Here is a 15783-nt window from a genome sequence, read left to right on the forward strand (position 1 = left end):
CCCCTCCCTACCATTGGTTTTGAACCATTTGTTGTTCCCTTGTCCCTAGGTTGGCCAACCCTCCTCCCTTCCCCTACCTCCCACACTCCCATAATCTTTAGGAAAGCAGCATTCCATCTTTCTATGACTGAGCAGCTGGCGAGTTTGAATCACCAAAGTGAAATTCTTAACCGCTAAACCAAATGATCCTTTGGGAGGCCAAATTGTCCTGGGTTGAGACTGTAAACCTTAGAGATCCTCAAACCCAGTGATTTGCAAAGTATAATCCCCACATTTGCAATATCAGCATATCCAGGAAACTGATTAGAAATGCCAATTCTTGGGCTGTTTTCTAGACTCATTGAACTAAAAACTGGAAGTGGGGTCCAAGAAACTGTGTTACTAACCTTTCAAGGGGATCCAGAGGTGCTGAGAGTTGAGGAACAGCAATCTAACCAAACTCCCTCATTCTAAAAATTAAAGAAATGAATTTGTTAAGTGCCTACCCAAGATCAACCAACTGGTTAGCCATTAAGACAGTAGATCATACATATCCAGAGAATCTGTTAAACCTAGCCTTGGAAGAAGAGGTGTACATCTCCAAAAATTTTATCCAGGACTATCCCTGGGTGGAGGAGCCCTGCTGATGGAGTGGTTATGCATTGAGCTGCTAACTGTCAAGTCAGCAGTTCAACACCTCCATACAGCCTATAATCAGGAAAATGAAGGGACTTTCTATTCCATATAGAGTTACAGCTTCAGAAACTCACAGGGGCAGTTCTACCTTCCTATAGGGTTATTATCAGTCAGTATCAACTTGAGGGCAGTGAGTTTGATTTGGGTTTGGGATCCCTGGGTGGAGCAAAGAATTAGGCCCTGGAATACTGACCTAGAGGTTCATGTTTTGAAATCACCAAGAGGCATCATGGAAAACAGGCGTGGTGATCTGCTTCAGAAAGATCACGGCAGCATTGGTACTAATGCTGGAAACATTCTACTCTGCAGCAGGAAATGTCTCAAGACTGCCTCCTGAATGTAGGTCTTACATTTGGTCTCCTTTCTAGAGTTTCAGATCTTCTGGGCTTCCAAGAAGAACACCTCACTTGTATTGATACTTTATCCCCCTTTTGTTGAGTGACATGGAGTCAAGTTTGACCCCTAGTCATCTCATGTGACAAAACAGAACCATCATTTAAAGCAAGGATGTTTTCATTTTTGGTTTCTGAATGTTATCATTAGTTGATTATTATTTGATGCAACTAATTGGAATTAGAAGAAGCCTTATTTTCAAAGGCACACTTTTTAAAAAATAATTTTATTAGGGGCTCATACAACTCTTATCACAATGCATACATACATCAATTGTGTAAAGCACATTTGTACATTCATTGCCCTCATCATTCTCAAAACATTTGCTCTCCACTTAAGCCCCTGGCATCAGCTCCTCATTTTCTCCACTCCCTCCCTGCTCCCCCCTCCCTCATGAACCCTTGATAATTTTTAAATCATTATTTTGTCCCCTGACTGACTTGTCTCCTCCCTGCGACCCTTCTGTAAGAGGATGTCCAATTGCCAACAGAAGGGCTTTGGGCCTCCACTCTGCACTCCCCCTCATTCACAATGATATGACAAAGGCACAATTTTTATCACTATTGTTGATGTCCTTGAGTTTTGATCTAAGATTTTAAACCCTCTGTGAGGTTTGCTGGAATCATAAATGGTTTATTAGCAACCTTTTTAAAAAATTCAAATCTGTATTTCAACAATCTTGTCTAGCTTACTTTGATGAGCCCTGGTGGCATAGAGGGTTGGGCATTATAGCCTGCTAACAGAAATGTTGGTGGTTGAAATTCACCAGCTACTCCTTGGGAGAAGGATGAGGCAATCTGTTCCCATAAGGATTTGCAGTCTTGGTAATCTCTTCCCATAAGGATTTGCAGTCTATTCAACTCTATAGGGTCACTATCAGTCAGAATGGAATTGGGTTAGATTTTGGGGTGGTATACAAGTTGCTTACAACAAAAACAAAAATTTAGCCCCCCCTCCCCATAGGGTATTGCTACGTAAAAATAATTTTTGTCCCTGGTAAACGAATGCAGAACAATGGAAACGGTTAAATGGAAGATACACTGCACTTATTTGCCCAGTTTTCCTCTTTTTAATGGACAAAGGCATCTCTCAAGGGCATTGATAAAGCATATCCTGACTCCTTCCTTGCCCACTCTCTGTCTAGTTGCTGCGAGAATTTAGTCTTTAGTTCCAGAGGAAAATTGTGAGGCCAATGTGCTTTCCATGGGAAAATAACTAAGCAATATTAAAACAAGCAAAACATACCCTCTAGCTGCCTGTGGGGCTAGGTGCATTAATAGCATGCAATGTATAAATGACAGAACCTTGTTGGCTGAGATCAAGGAGGACTTGAGGCACTTTCTGATAAAGATGAAAAACTACAGCCTTCAGTGTGAATTACAACTCTATATAAAGAAAATTAAAATCATCACAATGGGATCAATAGACGTCATGATAAATGAAGAAAAGAACAAAGTAGTCAAACATTTCATCTTGCCTAGATCAACAGTCAATGCTCACAGAGACTGCAGTCAAGAGATCAAATGGCATTTTCTTTCCATGCCAGCCGTGCTCCTGAAAACATGGCGAACCTTCCTAAAACCCATCCTCTGTGAGGACTTTCGGTGGGAAGTGTGGCCAGGGCACAGTGCACAAAGTGACAGCACAGGAAGTGCAAAGGCTCTCTGGAGGCTGAGGGAAAGCCATGTTACCACACTGTGCTAGACAGGGTTCTCTAGAGAAACAAAATCAGGACGCTTATTATTTTAGATAGATAAATAGGTAGGTAGATAGAACATAAGAAATGAACAGCTAATTAGTCCACAGAGCAGTACAAATGGCTCAGTTCATTTGGTTTCTGTGAGACAGTTAATACACTGGTAGTCCTTCAACTCACGAGGGCTGCTGGGTGCAAGTCAAAGAAGCCGATTGCTGAGTCCTCTGTAGAGCAATACAGGCAGTCTGGCCACAGGCAGCACACAGCAGGACAGGTCACCAACAGTCAGCCAGATGACAGGGTCCAACAGTCCCAAGCTCAAGTGACGTATACACCAGCAGTGTGATGAAGCAGGTCTCAAAGGTACCTCAAACTATGACACAGTCTACGGGATGGGTGTCCCAGAGGTGGTGTAGCTCACAAGTTGAAGCAGAAAACTGGCTAAGGCAGCCGCACACTGGTCTGATCATCAGAGAGCAAGAGACAGAAAGGCGAGGCTCTGTCTCCTTTTATCTTTTTGTCCTTCAATTAAAATGCAGCCTTATTAACCCACATGTGTTTATTGGCCAGGTTGGCACAATAACCCTACAAATCACACACGGAAGAAGAGACAGTGGGAAGACGAAGCCAAGTTTCCAGAAGGATAAAACTGCAATGAAGATTGTGTTGGTTTGTGAATGTGTTGAGCTCAACTGCAGATCTAAGTGAAGGTTGGTTCTTAAGAGAGGGAAACACTTTGAACTGGGGAGAGATAAGAAGAAAAGGGGCCAGGTGATCCAGTTCTAAGTTCCATCGTGTTTTATTGATGAGAGTAAAATCTTGATGCTCACTTCATTTGGCTGCATTTGGTCATTTAACAGGGAAATAAACTAGGTGTCATCTATTCAATGCCCTTGACATGACATTATAAATTTACTTATACTGTGTCAGGCTGGGTTGTCTAGAGAAACAAATAGGAATCTCCAGTGAAAGACACACACATATATACATATATAATATAATGTGATATAATATATATGAAAGAGCTTTATATCAAGTAAACTTATTTCAAAAAAGCATTCCAGCTTGATCCAACTCAAGTCTACAAGTCAAATGCAAGCCAGGGCTTCCTTCAGACAAAAGTAGCTGCAGGCAGACTCACAAAGCTACAGGCTGATGAAGTTCACAGGTGAAGGGGGATGCAGGCAGATCACTGGGTGTAGGATCGGCGGATCCAATGTTAGTGGAAACTTGGCAGGGCACCGACAGCCCTCAAGGTTGGGTGGCCCACTTGGGGCCACTCCTGGACCCAGGCAGAGTCCCAGCAAGCAGGAGGCGAAGGGACAGAGAGGTGGGGATGGAATTCCCAATTTCTTTCTTATAGGAAGGCCACACCCCCAAGGAGGCATCATCAGACTGTGACCTGATTGATAGGTTGCACTACACTCCTACACTTTCATACAAATTCCAGTTGACATAAAATCATCCCACGACCACATATACTTCATACTTAAAAATAATAATAAAAGAAATCAAATGGCATCGGGCAAATCTGCTGCATAAGGTCTTTTCAAATCGTTAATGAGCAAACATGTCACGTTGAGGACTAAGGTGTATCTGACCCAAGTCATGGCTTTTTTCAATAACCTCGTATACATGTGAATGCTGGACAATAAATAAGGACGGCCACAAAGGGACGGATTATTGTGAATTACAGTGTTGGTGAATGTTCCATGGGTGTCCAGAAGAACAAATACATTTGTTTGGGAAGAAACACAGCCAGAGCACTCATTAGAAGAGAGCATGGCAAGACTTTGTCTCATGTCCTTTGGGCTATCAGGGGCACCGATCCCTGGAGATGGAAAGGAAAAGAAGAAAACCTTCAGTGAGATGTATTTACACAAAGGCTGCCACCACAGGCTCAGACATAGGGCAAGTGCAAGTGTAAGAATGGTGAAGGATCAAGTAGTGTTTCATTCTGCTTTACACAGGCTGTTAGGAGCAGAAATGGGTGGAACAGCATCTGACAACAATAGTAAGGTAGGCAAAACCAGCTAGGGGTATTGGATGTTCAGGTTCCTGGATGGCACAGGCAATCGGGTTTGCAATTGACTGCTACCTAGATATTGGTGGTTTAAACCCATCCAGGGACTCTGTGGGAAAAGACCTGACAACTTACTTCTGCAAAGATTACAGCCACGAAAATCCAGTGGAGTGGAGTTCTGCTCTGTACAGATGGTGTCACCATAAGTTGGACTTAAGGCAACAGTTTTAGGTTTTCTTTTAATTCAGTGTTTGCTCTGATGAGCCATGCCTTTTTTTTGGTGGTGGTGGGGAAGCTTTAGTGCATTACTCACTAAATTATTCTCCCCATTTTAGGAACGTGAGCAGGGATAGCAATAAACCTGCTGAAGATTAAATTTATGGCTGGTAGATTAAATAATTGTACAACCGTCCCAAGAGAATGATGTTTTTATGAATATTCAGCAGTTTCTCAGGAGTGGGATTACCCTGGATGAATATGTGTATTGCTGGGCCATAACAGTTTACACTTCTACCAGCATTGTGTAATACTGCATTCCATACTAGTAACCTGTTTCCCCCAAAATAAGACAGTGTCTTATATTAATTTTTGTTCCCAAAGATGCACTAGGTCTTATTTTCAGGGGATGCCTTATTTTTCCATGAAGAATATGGTACACATTTATTGTTTTATTAAAAGAGACCTCACACTTCCTGTCTGCTCCAGCTGCGCTGTGGCCAACAGTGAGTTGTGCAGCGGTGCCACCGCTACGGTCCGAGTTACAGTAGCTTCAGGGGACCTTATTCTTGAGGGGATGCCTTATATTTCAGTGAGGCAAAACTGTAAGTAGGTCTTATTTTCCGGGAATGTCTTTTGGTGAAACAGTGTAGTAGTGCCACTTAAAAACACATTTTATTATTTCTTTTTTACATATCTGCTGGCTGAAAAGTGATAATTCATTTTTATATCTCTGTTTTTCCCTAATGTTCATGAAGTTGAACATCATATAGTTATTTGAATTTTTCTACTGTAAAGTGTTCATTTTTCCTTATCATTTTATTGAATTATTTGTCAACACAGCCTTGAACATTATTGATTGTTGTTGTTAGGTGCCATTGAGTTGGTTCCAATTCATAACAACCCTCCCTGTGCACAACAGAACGAAATACTGCCAGGTCCTGAGCCACCCACACAGTTGTTATGATGTGTGAGCCCAATGTTGCAGCCACTGTCAATCCATCACATCGAGGGTCTTCCTTTTTTAGGCTGATCTCCTACTATAACAAGCATGACATCTTTTCCAGCACTGGTCTCTCCTGGTACCTGGTCCAAAATAAGTGAGATGAATCTTATTGTCAACCTTACTTCTAAGGAGTATGCTGGCTGTACTTCTTCCAAAACAGATTTATTTGTTCTTCTGGCAGTCCAAGGTAAGCTTAATATTTTTCATCAATGCCATAACTCAAATGCATCATTTTTCTTCAGTTTTCCTTATTCATTACCCAAATTGTACATGTATGAGACTACTGAAAATACCATGGATTAGAATAGGCACCATCTAGTTCTAGTCGTAGGGCCAAGAAGATATTTGTTCTTAGAGGTAGTTAGCCACACATTCTATACTTTCCTCCTTTTCCTGACTTGCCCTCTTTTTGTAGTATCTTGGCTGTCTATAAACAAGCTTTTTACCTCACTTTTGGTAATACTTGAAAGAATGCAATCAATGGATAAACAATGAGAACAAACTAACCTTAGGCTGTGTCTAGTATGTATTCCTACAAAGACTGATTGTGTGTGTGTGTGTGTGTGTGTATGTATAAGAGAGATTTATATACAAGAGCAATTGAACATTGAGAAAACAACCCAGCCCAGATCAAGTCCATAAGTCCAATATTAGACCATATGTCTGATCCCAATCAAGACTGATTTTTCAAAAGATTCTGTAGATGCAACAACTAAGAGTGGGTGGATTTTAGACATCCCTCTCCTCAAACTTCGAATCTCCATCAACTTTTAAAACCTCTTCAATTAACATTAATATAAAAATGAGTGATATTATATGTCTTAAGTGGGAATAAAAACCTCTTGCATTAAATAAAGTGTGTGTGATGCAAATACTTCAAGAGCTTGCCTTCCTTTTATTTGCACCTACAAGGCTCTGTAGTGTAGCAGCCTTTATGCACCCACTACTGCTCAGATGCTGGACTGCACTCATTAGTGACTAAGTCAGAGACAGTTAAAATGAAAAAGACAAGTTAACCATAAACCCGCTTCATAGGACTTCTGGGAACATTGAGGACATCACTCCTAATTTTATAACTTTCACTTATTGTTCTTTGTTCGAAGACTTTGGAATGATTGTTTAGCAAAATCTAAGACGATTGGGATGACATCTTGCCTCTTTACAAGGCAAACAATAAAAGCAAACTTTTGAACATAATCAAGTGTACGTCTTGGAAGTTTCATCCCATGGATGCCTGCTGCCCATCTTGGAAAAGACACCTGCGGCTCTCCACTGGTCACAAAGGAGAAACGCACTGAGCTCCACTTTTCGGTCTTCTTCCCGGAGGTGTCCGGAAGCGGCCCGGCTGACGTCGCGGTTCGCGCGGGCTGCGCGGGGTCAAGTGTGAAACCTCCGGGCGCTCTGGAGAGGGGCGGGTAACCCCAACAGGTGCGACTCGGAAACCCGCAGGGGCAGCCCCACCTTCGTTGGCCTTACTAGGGTCGCTAGGAGTCCGAACAGACCGCACAGCAGTGAGCGTGTCAAGTTCCTGCTCCGGAACTTACTTTGAGCGCCGGGAGGGTAGCCGGGAGGATTCGAGAGCCGAGCAACTTCCGGTGCCGACGGAAGTCGCGTAAGATGGCTTCGGCGCCGCACGGGTCGCCTACCGCGCCCGGGAAGAGCCAGTCTCGTCACCAGAAGGCAAAGCCGGACAGCCGAGGTGAGGCTGGGTGAGAGCTGCAGCTCGGGGCCGCCCTGCGCGCTTTGAGTGGAGGAGGCCTTTTGTTTCGCTGGCTTTGGGCGTAGGGCCGTCTCGGGTCTGTTCGGTGACGCCGCGAACTTGGCATTGCTTACGGCGAACAAGTCGGGGGAGCCTTCGGCGGGGCTGGAGAGACAGCTGCGCTGGCCGGTTCGGTGCCCACCACGTGCCCACCACGGTTCGGTGCCCACCATAGCTTCCTGCTTTTGCTTACGAGCCCTCTTCCCCCACAGCGGTGGTGTTGGCCGACCCGCCTCTGGCTAGGATGATGGGGATTGATAAGCTGCGGGGGACAGCCCCCCGCCCCCGTGCCACTGGCGGTGGGCAGCGTGCGGGCTGAGGGGCGCCGACGGGCAGGGGGGCAGGAAGAAGACTGGGGCCGGCGCTGGCGCGTCGTTCCTCGGGGTGAATGACAGACCGGTGGAGAGGTTTCAGAAATTGCCCGGGAACGCTCGAGCAGCCTTACGGGAGAGCAGTTAAAGACGTTGGTTCTCATGTTAGAGGCTCTGGGGAGATACTAAAGGATTGTTTTTGTTGCTGCTGCGTTTTTTAAGAAGTACATATAAGGTACGTGGCAGAATGCGCATTCGATGTGTAACATAAATACTAAACACACACCAGAAACCAGCATCAAGTTCGATCAAAGCCTCCTGGGTGAACTCAGATCATATTCTCGTTTCCCCAGACTCGAAAAAATCACCTTGATCACCTTCACTGCACTGCTTCTCTTCGTAGTCTTTATCCCCAAGCACGTGATTTGGTTTTGCCTATGTTTTCATTTGATATGAATGCAAATAGATGATTCTGTGTCTTGCTTCATACTTGAGTTTTGCAGCTTTTTGCTATATGGTGTTTCTTTATATGAATATACTCCAGTTCTCCCCCCACCCTGCCCCCCATTGTCGATGGATGTGCCTCTTAGAGGCACATTCCTTTGAAGGCTTGTCTAGGTTATGCACATAGAAGCGGCACCATTGGAGCGACAGGTATGTGCAAGTAGTGCCACGTCTTGGCCAAAGGGATTGTATGATTACACTTCAATTAGCGGTGGGTGGACCTTATTACTTCACATTTTCTTTAAAAGTAATACCTGAATTCTGAATTTCTCTTATTTGGGGTATGAATGAAATGGCATCTGGTTGGGACATTTAATTTTAACATTTTTATTCATGTGGATGCACATCTTTTCACCTTTTTTATGTGTGTTTCCTGTGTTGTGAAGTCAGGGCTACATCTCTAGTCAGTTTCCTTTTTGAGAAGAAAGTCGGTGATTTATCTTTTTTCTATTTATTCATAACCACTGAAGTGTCTACCCAGGGTAGGGCCTTGGGCAGGTATAAACTGTTAGTAATTATTGTAAACTATTGAAAAAGTTGAATTTTATTATGGAATTTGCAACTGGTTAATTATCTGTGAGTTGAGAAAAAGCAGGTGGAGGTGAGTAAAAGAAACAAAACGAGTTTACTTGACTGAGGTAGATTAAACGGGCTAACGTCTGAGCAGCTTTAGTGAAGATAAGACTTTCCTGACGAGATTGTTTTAACAGACTCCTGGACGTCATCCCAGAGATTTTGATTCATGCGCTTTCTATTCCCATAGACAGTTACAGACTTGGAAACCCATAGGGGTTCACTGCGAGTCAGCACTGACTGTATGGCAAGGAAAGAGAGAGATCAAAAACCGATGGCTATCACATATAGTTCCATTCATTGGGAGCCTGTGTGGGGATTCCAAGTCTGTCCATCTGTACAGGAGCAGGCAGCCTCGTCTTTCTCCCAGGGAGGAGCAACTGGCACGTTTCACCCACTGGCCTTGTTGTTAACTTTTAGCCTGATGATTATCTGACAGCACCTCGTAGGGCCCTAGAATTGTGTCTTCAACAAATTTCCACTGGATTCTGATACTGCAAGTCCATGGATTGTACCCTTGAGTGATATTAAATTTAGGAATAGCTGTTAAATTTAAGAACCTCAAACTTAAAAGGAGCATAAGTTTGAGAGAACATGTATGGTCCTTCCCAGACCCACAGTAACCACATGTAGGACTTTCTTTGGATTTGCAAGACAGTCAATGGTGGGTTCGATCCACTGACCTCGTTAGCAGTTTAATGAGTACTAATACACCATGCCTCTAGGGCTCCTCCATTTTATGGCCCTTTCAGACTGAAAACCAAACTCACAGCCATCCAGTCAATTCCGACTCGTAGCAACCTTGCTGGACAGCGGGGCTCCGGTTTTGGAGACTTTAAATTACTGTGTTAGACAGTGTCATCTTTCTCCGGAGAAGTGGCTGGTGAGTTTAAACAGTGGACCTTGTGATTGGTAGCTCAGTGTGTAGTCCATTATGCCACTGAGGCACCTTTTATAGTCCTTCAACCGATACCAAACTGCGGAGTCAATTCTGACTGGCAGCCCTATAGGGCAGAGTAGAACTGCCCCCGTGCGTTTCCGAGACGGTAACTTGATACTGAAGTAGAAAGCCCGTTCTTTTTCTCACTTTTTATCTCCTAGGAGGCCATACATTTTTTTTTTTTAGAGAAAAGTCTTAGACTAAATCAGCTATGTGTCCCCATAATCATAACGTTTTTGGATTGTTATGTTCACTTATAAAACTAAGAAAGATAATGGCCCCTTTATAGTTGACATGAAGGACATTCAGAAATAAGGCACATATAAACCTTTGGAAATCCTGAGTCCCTGTATCAGTGGTTATTAATGGAAACTATACATGAGACTATGCCTTTTAAATTTTGGTATACATGTGCACAAGCCTAGTATCCAATGCAGGAAAGTCAGAATTACTAATAGTTAAAATAGTGATGCAAACAAAGTGATTTTTTTCAGCTTAAATTCCACAGTGCTTTTGTGTAATAGAAGTTTCTTGAGTACCCACTATCAGTCAGCGTACGCCAGCATGTATGGACAAAAGGAGAAGGATCCTTGCCCTTAAAGAATTTTGTCTTACGAAATGACTAAAACATAGTGAACATTTATATATATATATATCTGCTGCTAAATTGTAGTAATATGAAAAACAGAAAGAAAAAAATGCCAGGAAGGGTTTGGGGAAGCATGTACATTTGTGGATACAGTCCTTAAAAAGTACACAACAGACAGACAGCATGTGGTATGTAAAATGTTTACCTCCCGCAGATGACTCTGAACTCCTCACTGTTCCTGATGGTTGGAAAGAACCAGCCTTTTCCAAGGAGGACAACCCCAGAGGACTCTTGGAGGAGAGTAGTTTTGCAACTCTGTTCCCCAAATACAGAGAAGCTTACCTGAAAGAATGCTGGCCTCTGGTTCAGAAAGCCTTGAATGAACATGTATGCACATATTATCTATTTTCTTTATATGTGTGTCTTGCTTATACCTTTACTTTTATGTCAGTGTGTATGTTGAAATAATACTCAGATTATACTCATGAATCTGATAAATTTTATTTGCTTTGTTTAAGTCATATTCTTTCTATTGCGAAAAAATACTTTTCCTAATTATAGTTTCTTTCTGAACGTATGATTATTTGTTCTTACTTAGCACTTAGTCCCCTGATCTGCTGTAAAAATGCTTGAAAGGGAGTCTTTCCTCATCTGGGAAGTGGGTTGTAGCTAGGAGCTGGATCCAGCAAGGGATATTTCTATGTTGGTCTTCATTATGGCCTCATTTAGAGTAATGGATATATATTTTTAAAAGGGATAATCTCAGTTTCCTGGGTTTCTAATATTCTGTGATGAATGAAAGTAATCTAGTATTTATTATTTATGTTAAACTACTGCATTAGTCCAGGTAGACTAGAGAAACAAATTCATGGACACTCATGTGTATGGGAAACTTTATATACAACAGCATTTGAATATTGAGAAAACGTCCCAGTTCAGTCCTTAAGTCTGATATTAGCCCATATGCCCAATACCAATTTATAAAGTCCTTTTCAGACTCATGAAACACATGCAATGATGCCGAATGCAGGAAGGTCACAGGCCAGTGGGTGGGAAGTCTTGTGGATCCAATGGCAGCGTAAGCATCTCAGCGCTGGCAGGGGTCTCCACGTGACTTCTCCAGCTCCAGGGCTCTCGCTGCCGTCATCATAGCTTCAGGTCTTGTTAGTAGAATCTCTCTCAGGGAATGAGCAGAGCGAGTATGTCTCCCGCCTTCAAGGAGGAAATACTGTAGTTCCCAGAATCCTCAGGAGAAGGCCGTGCCCACACAAAGACCTCCCCTTCACTCTTAGTCCTCCCAAGTCTCAAATTGACACCAGATTATGTAACTACTGCAACTATCCATCTTCTTCGGGGAGATCGGAGAATTTGGAAGATGACTTAATGGTACAAACATTGGTTTAGGTTTGGTTAGCATGAGCACTATAATTATCTAAAATGGAATTCTATTGTAGAAGTTAAAGATTTGCTCTTTCTTTTTTGTAGCATGTTAACGCAAACTTGGACCTGATTGAGGGCAGCATGACTGTTAGTACAACAAAGAAGACTTTTGATCCATATATCATCATTAGAGCCAGAGACCTAATAAAGCTTTTAGCTAGGAGTGTTTCGTTTGAGCAGGTAAATATAAAATGGCAAAGACTTTGCTTTAGCATTAGAGACAATATAACAACATAAAATGGTTTTGGCGATAGATGGTTCATGTCTGTAATTAGGAGTTATTAGAATGGGCTTGGTAAAGAAATATATTTGTAGTGTGTATTGATGACAGTATTTTTATTTTTCCAAAAGGCAATAAGAATTCTTCAGGATGATATTGCATGTGACATCATTAAAATAGGTTCTTTAGTACGAAATAAAGAAAGATTTGTAAAAAGAAGACAGCGTCTTATTGGCCCCAAAGGATCTACATTGAAGGTACTTTTATCAGAGGAAAGTGTGAATATCTTTTTTTTTTTTTTTTAATTTTTTTTTTTGTGAATATCTTTTCCATTAGTTTTTCAATGTACTACATTTTCACTTCATTTTTTTAAAAATATAGGCCTTGGAACTGTTAACAAACTGCTACATTATGGTTCAGGGAAACACAGTTTCAGCCATTGGACCTTTCAACGGTTTAAAAGAGGTGAGAACTGTAGTTAATTTTCAGGAGAGAGAAATTTGGTTCATATATAGTTCATTGGTGCCCGATGACTGTACGTGATTAAGGATCCCTGGTGGCACTATGCAGGAGCCCTGATTGTGGAGTGGGCTATGCATTGGGTTACTCACTAGAGCAGTAATGGTTTGGGGGGTGGGGTGGATCTACCAGCTGTTTTGTGGGAGAAAGATGTGACTTTCTACTCTTATCACCAAAGTCCTACCCTGAGCATTCTTCAGGGTCAGCCTCTCTAGAAAGCTCTACCCTGCCCCGTAGTCACTGTGAGTCAGAATTGTCTTAGCATTAGTGGGTTTGAAGTTTGGATTTGGTGCACTGTTAGGCATGTGTTGCACTGCTAACCTCAATGTCAGCAGTTCAAATCCACCAGCCATTCCAAGAGAGAAAGAGGAGGCCACCTGTTCCTGTGAAGATTTACAAAACTTTGGAAACCTATGAGTCAGAATGGCCTGGATATTAGTGGGTTTGGTTTTTATTGAGGGGTTATAATTAGGTTTTTAGAATGTGCACTCTTGGATTTTCCATTAGTAAACATTTTTAAAATTTCATTTTATATGACGTAATCTCCAATCCCGGAACCTAACATATTATGGCCAAATTTTGGCGACTGTGGAGAAATCTGTTGTTGAATTAGGAGGTTTGCTTATCACCACTTTTCCCACATACATTTTAATTGAGCATTTAAGATCTTGGTTTTGTAGCACAGACCAAAAGGATCTCGACCAAAAACCAAATTCACTGCCATCAACTCAATTCCCACTCGGAGCCCCTTTGGAGGACAGAGTAGAATGCCCCTGTGACTTTCTGAGACTATTTGTATAGAAATGGAAAACCTCCTCTTTCTCCCAAGGAACATTTTGATGGCAGCCCAAATGTGTAACCACTGTGTCACCAGGGCCACTTCTAGTTACCCATTGAACCTCTGAATGCTGAGTTGATTCTGATGCAAAGTGATCCTATAGGAACTGGGTAGAACTGCCCCTTGGCATTTCTAAGCCTGTGAATCCTTACAAAATACACTGGTGGTTTCAAACCACTGACCTTAAGGTTAGCAACTGAGTCCCTACCTGCCATACACCAGCACTCCTCTGTGCATGATACTTGCGTTCAAGTAATTGGAGAATTCAGTGGATCTCACTTGCAGTATTACATTCAGCCAGTAGAGGTCAGATTTTGAAAATTTCAAGGTGTATTTTGTTTAAAATTTTAGCATAAAAGTTAAGTAATGCTTCTTGAAATAGCTGTATGAGAAAAGTATATGGAGCAGAGACTTTCTATTTACTCGTTTCCATGCTGCTGTAGTCTGGATGTGACGGTGAGGCCTGCATCTTCTTCCGCTTTTCTCATACAGCCATAACAACATAGAGATCGTGAATAGTTTGTAGTTTTGTAAGGTCTTTACAATATATTATTTCATTCTTACAACAGACCTTTGAGGTAGACGGTTTCAGTTCCCCATTGCAAATGAGATAGCTGGACCAAGAAAATTACATCGCTTTCCCGTATGAAGCCCTTGTATTTGAACTGAATGCTTGCAGCTCTGTTTGGTGTAAGTCTAGGTACCACAGTGTGTTGTCGTTCTAGGCACCACATTTCAGCAGGAGCATTGAGAAACTTCAGTATATTCAAAACAAAACCAGATCCCTGCCGCTGAGTCAGTTCTAAGTCACAGTGACCCGGTATAAGGTTGCCAGGAGCAGACTGCCTCATCATTCTCCCTTGTAGTGGCTGGTGGATTTGAAGGGCTGGTCTTGAGGTTAGTAGTCCAATACCTAAACTGCAGCACCACCAAGACTCCCTAATGATTTTGGGGAGGGGACATTACTATTATCGTGAAAGTCTAGAAGCCTCTCGGAGTAACTGAAGGGGCTTCTGCAGTGAAACCTCTGTGAGCCAGACTGTAAGGACTGCCAGGTTTTGGTTTTGTTTTGGATCACACGAGTTTTCCACCTTTGACAGGGTGCAGTCACCACTTTTCTATTGCTGGCTTTACAATGGACAATATTTCAGTTTTCCTTCTCTGACAGCTTTCTACTTCATGTAACTTCTGGTTTTCTCAGATTTCAATTTGTATTCAATTTGGCAGCCATTGCCTGACACTTACGATATTTTGCGGCACGGTAATCCTCTGCTATCCAATTCGTTTCAATCTTTGTTCCTCATTTACTCATGAATTTCAGGTTCGGAAAGTAGTCCTAGATACTATGAAGAACATTCATCCAATATACAACATTAAAGTAAGTTCTGATTATATATTTCCGTACTGGTGCTTAGTCACAAAGCTTTATTGAAATGAAGTGTTTTATGAAAGCTAATACATCAGACAGACAAAGCAGAGCTCTTTGGGGCCGATTAGAAGTTGGGTACAGCCCCTCAGCCATTTCTACGTAGAGGACAGTGTGGAAACCATTGGAGGGAAGATGGTCATGTGTATTATCATTCTTAAACAATGAGATGTTTTGAAGACTTTGCCACAGATTATATCAGTCCAGTGTTAAGACTTCTGTTAACTAAAGCCCGGGATATGTCATATTAAAGCTTTGTTTTCTGGAATTGAACATTCAAATTGTATGTCTTTTAAAAGATGTTTGTTATGTGTACAGAGTTCATGGGTAGACTTGAAAATGCCACCATGATATAAATATTTTGTGATAAATATTTGTCGAGTAACCTATTTCCTTTTAAAAGTCATTCACTGAGTGAGACGAAGCGATGTTCCCTTACATCGTACTGTTAGAGCAGGAGAAAGGAGAGCCAGTGGTGCATGCCATGCCTGGTCTGCATCCTTTGATGTCCCAATGTCCATTAAGTGTGGCAGAGCTGTGAGAACACTTATCTTACCGGTTCATGAGCAATCTTACACTGCTTTTCTCTTTTCCTCTGAAAGGCCTTGGTTACTATAAACACTTGGTTACTATAAACAAACACTTGCACACAAGA

General features: G+C 42.2%; 1 protein-coding gene across 1 annotated transcript in view; it reads left to right on the plus strand.

Annotated features, from left to right (window-relative positions):
* Positions 1–7606: 7606 nt before the first annotated feature.
* The window catches only part of KRR1 (KRR1 small subunit processome component homolog), a 15041-nt gene continuing 6864 nt past the window's right edge, over positions 7607–15783 (plus strand). The window contains exons 1-6 of the mRNA XM_004700779.2: positions 7607–7708; positions 10900–11072; positions 12171–12305; positions 12477–12602; positions 12727–12810; positions 15024–15080. Coding sequence (XP_004700836.1) covers positions 7627–7708; positions 10900–11072; positions 12171–12305; positions 12477–12602; positions 12727–12810; positions 15024–15080 — 657 coding nt within the window. The 5' untranslated portion in view covers positions 7607–7626. The remainder of the gene's footprint in view (positions 7709–10899; positions 11073–12170; positions 12306–12476; positions 12603–12726; positions 12811–15023; positions 15081–15783) is intronic.

This window comes from Echinops telfairi, unplaced genomic scaffold (assembly GCF_000313985.2).
Source record: "Echinops telfairi isolate 266 unplaced genomic scaffold, ASM31398v2 ScPeMD7_2;HRSCAF=8, whole genome shotgun sequence".
NCBI lineage: Eukaryota > Metazoa > Chordata > Mammalia > Afrosoricida > Tenrecidae > Echinops > Echinops telfairi.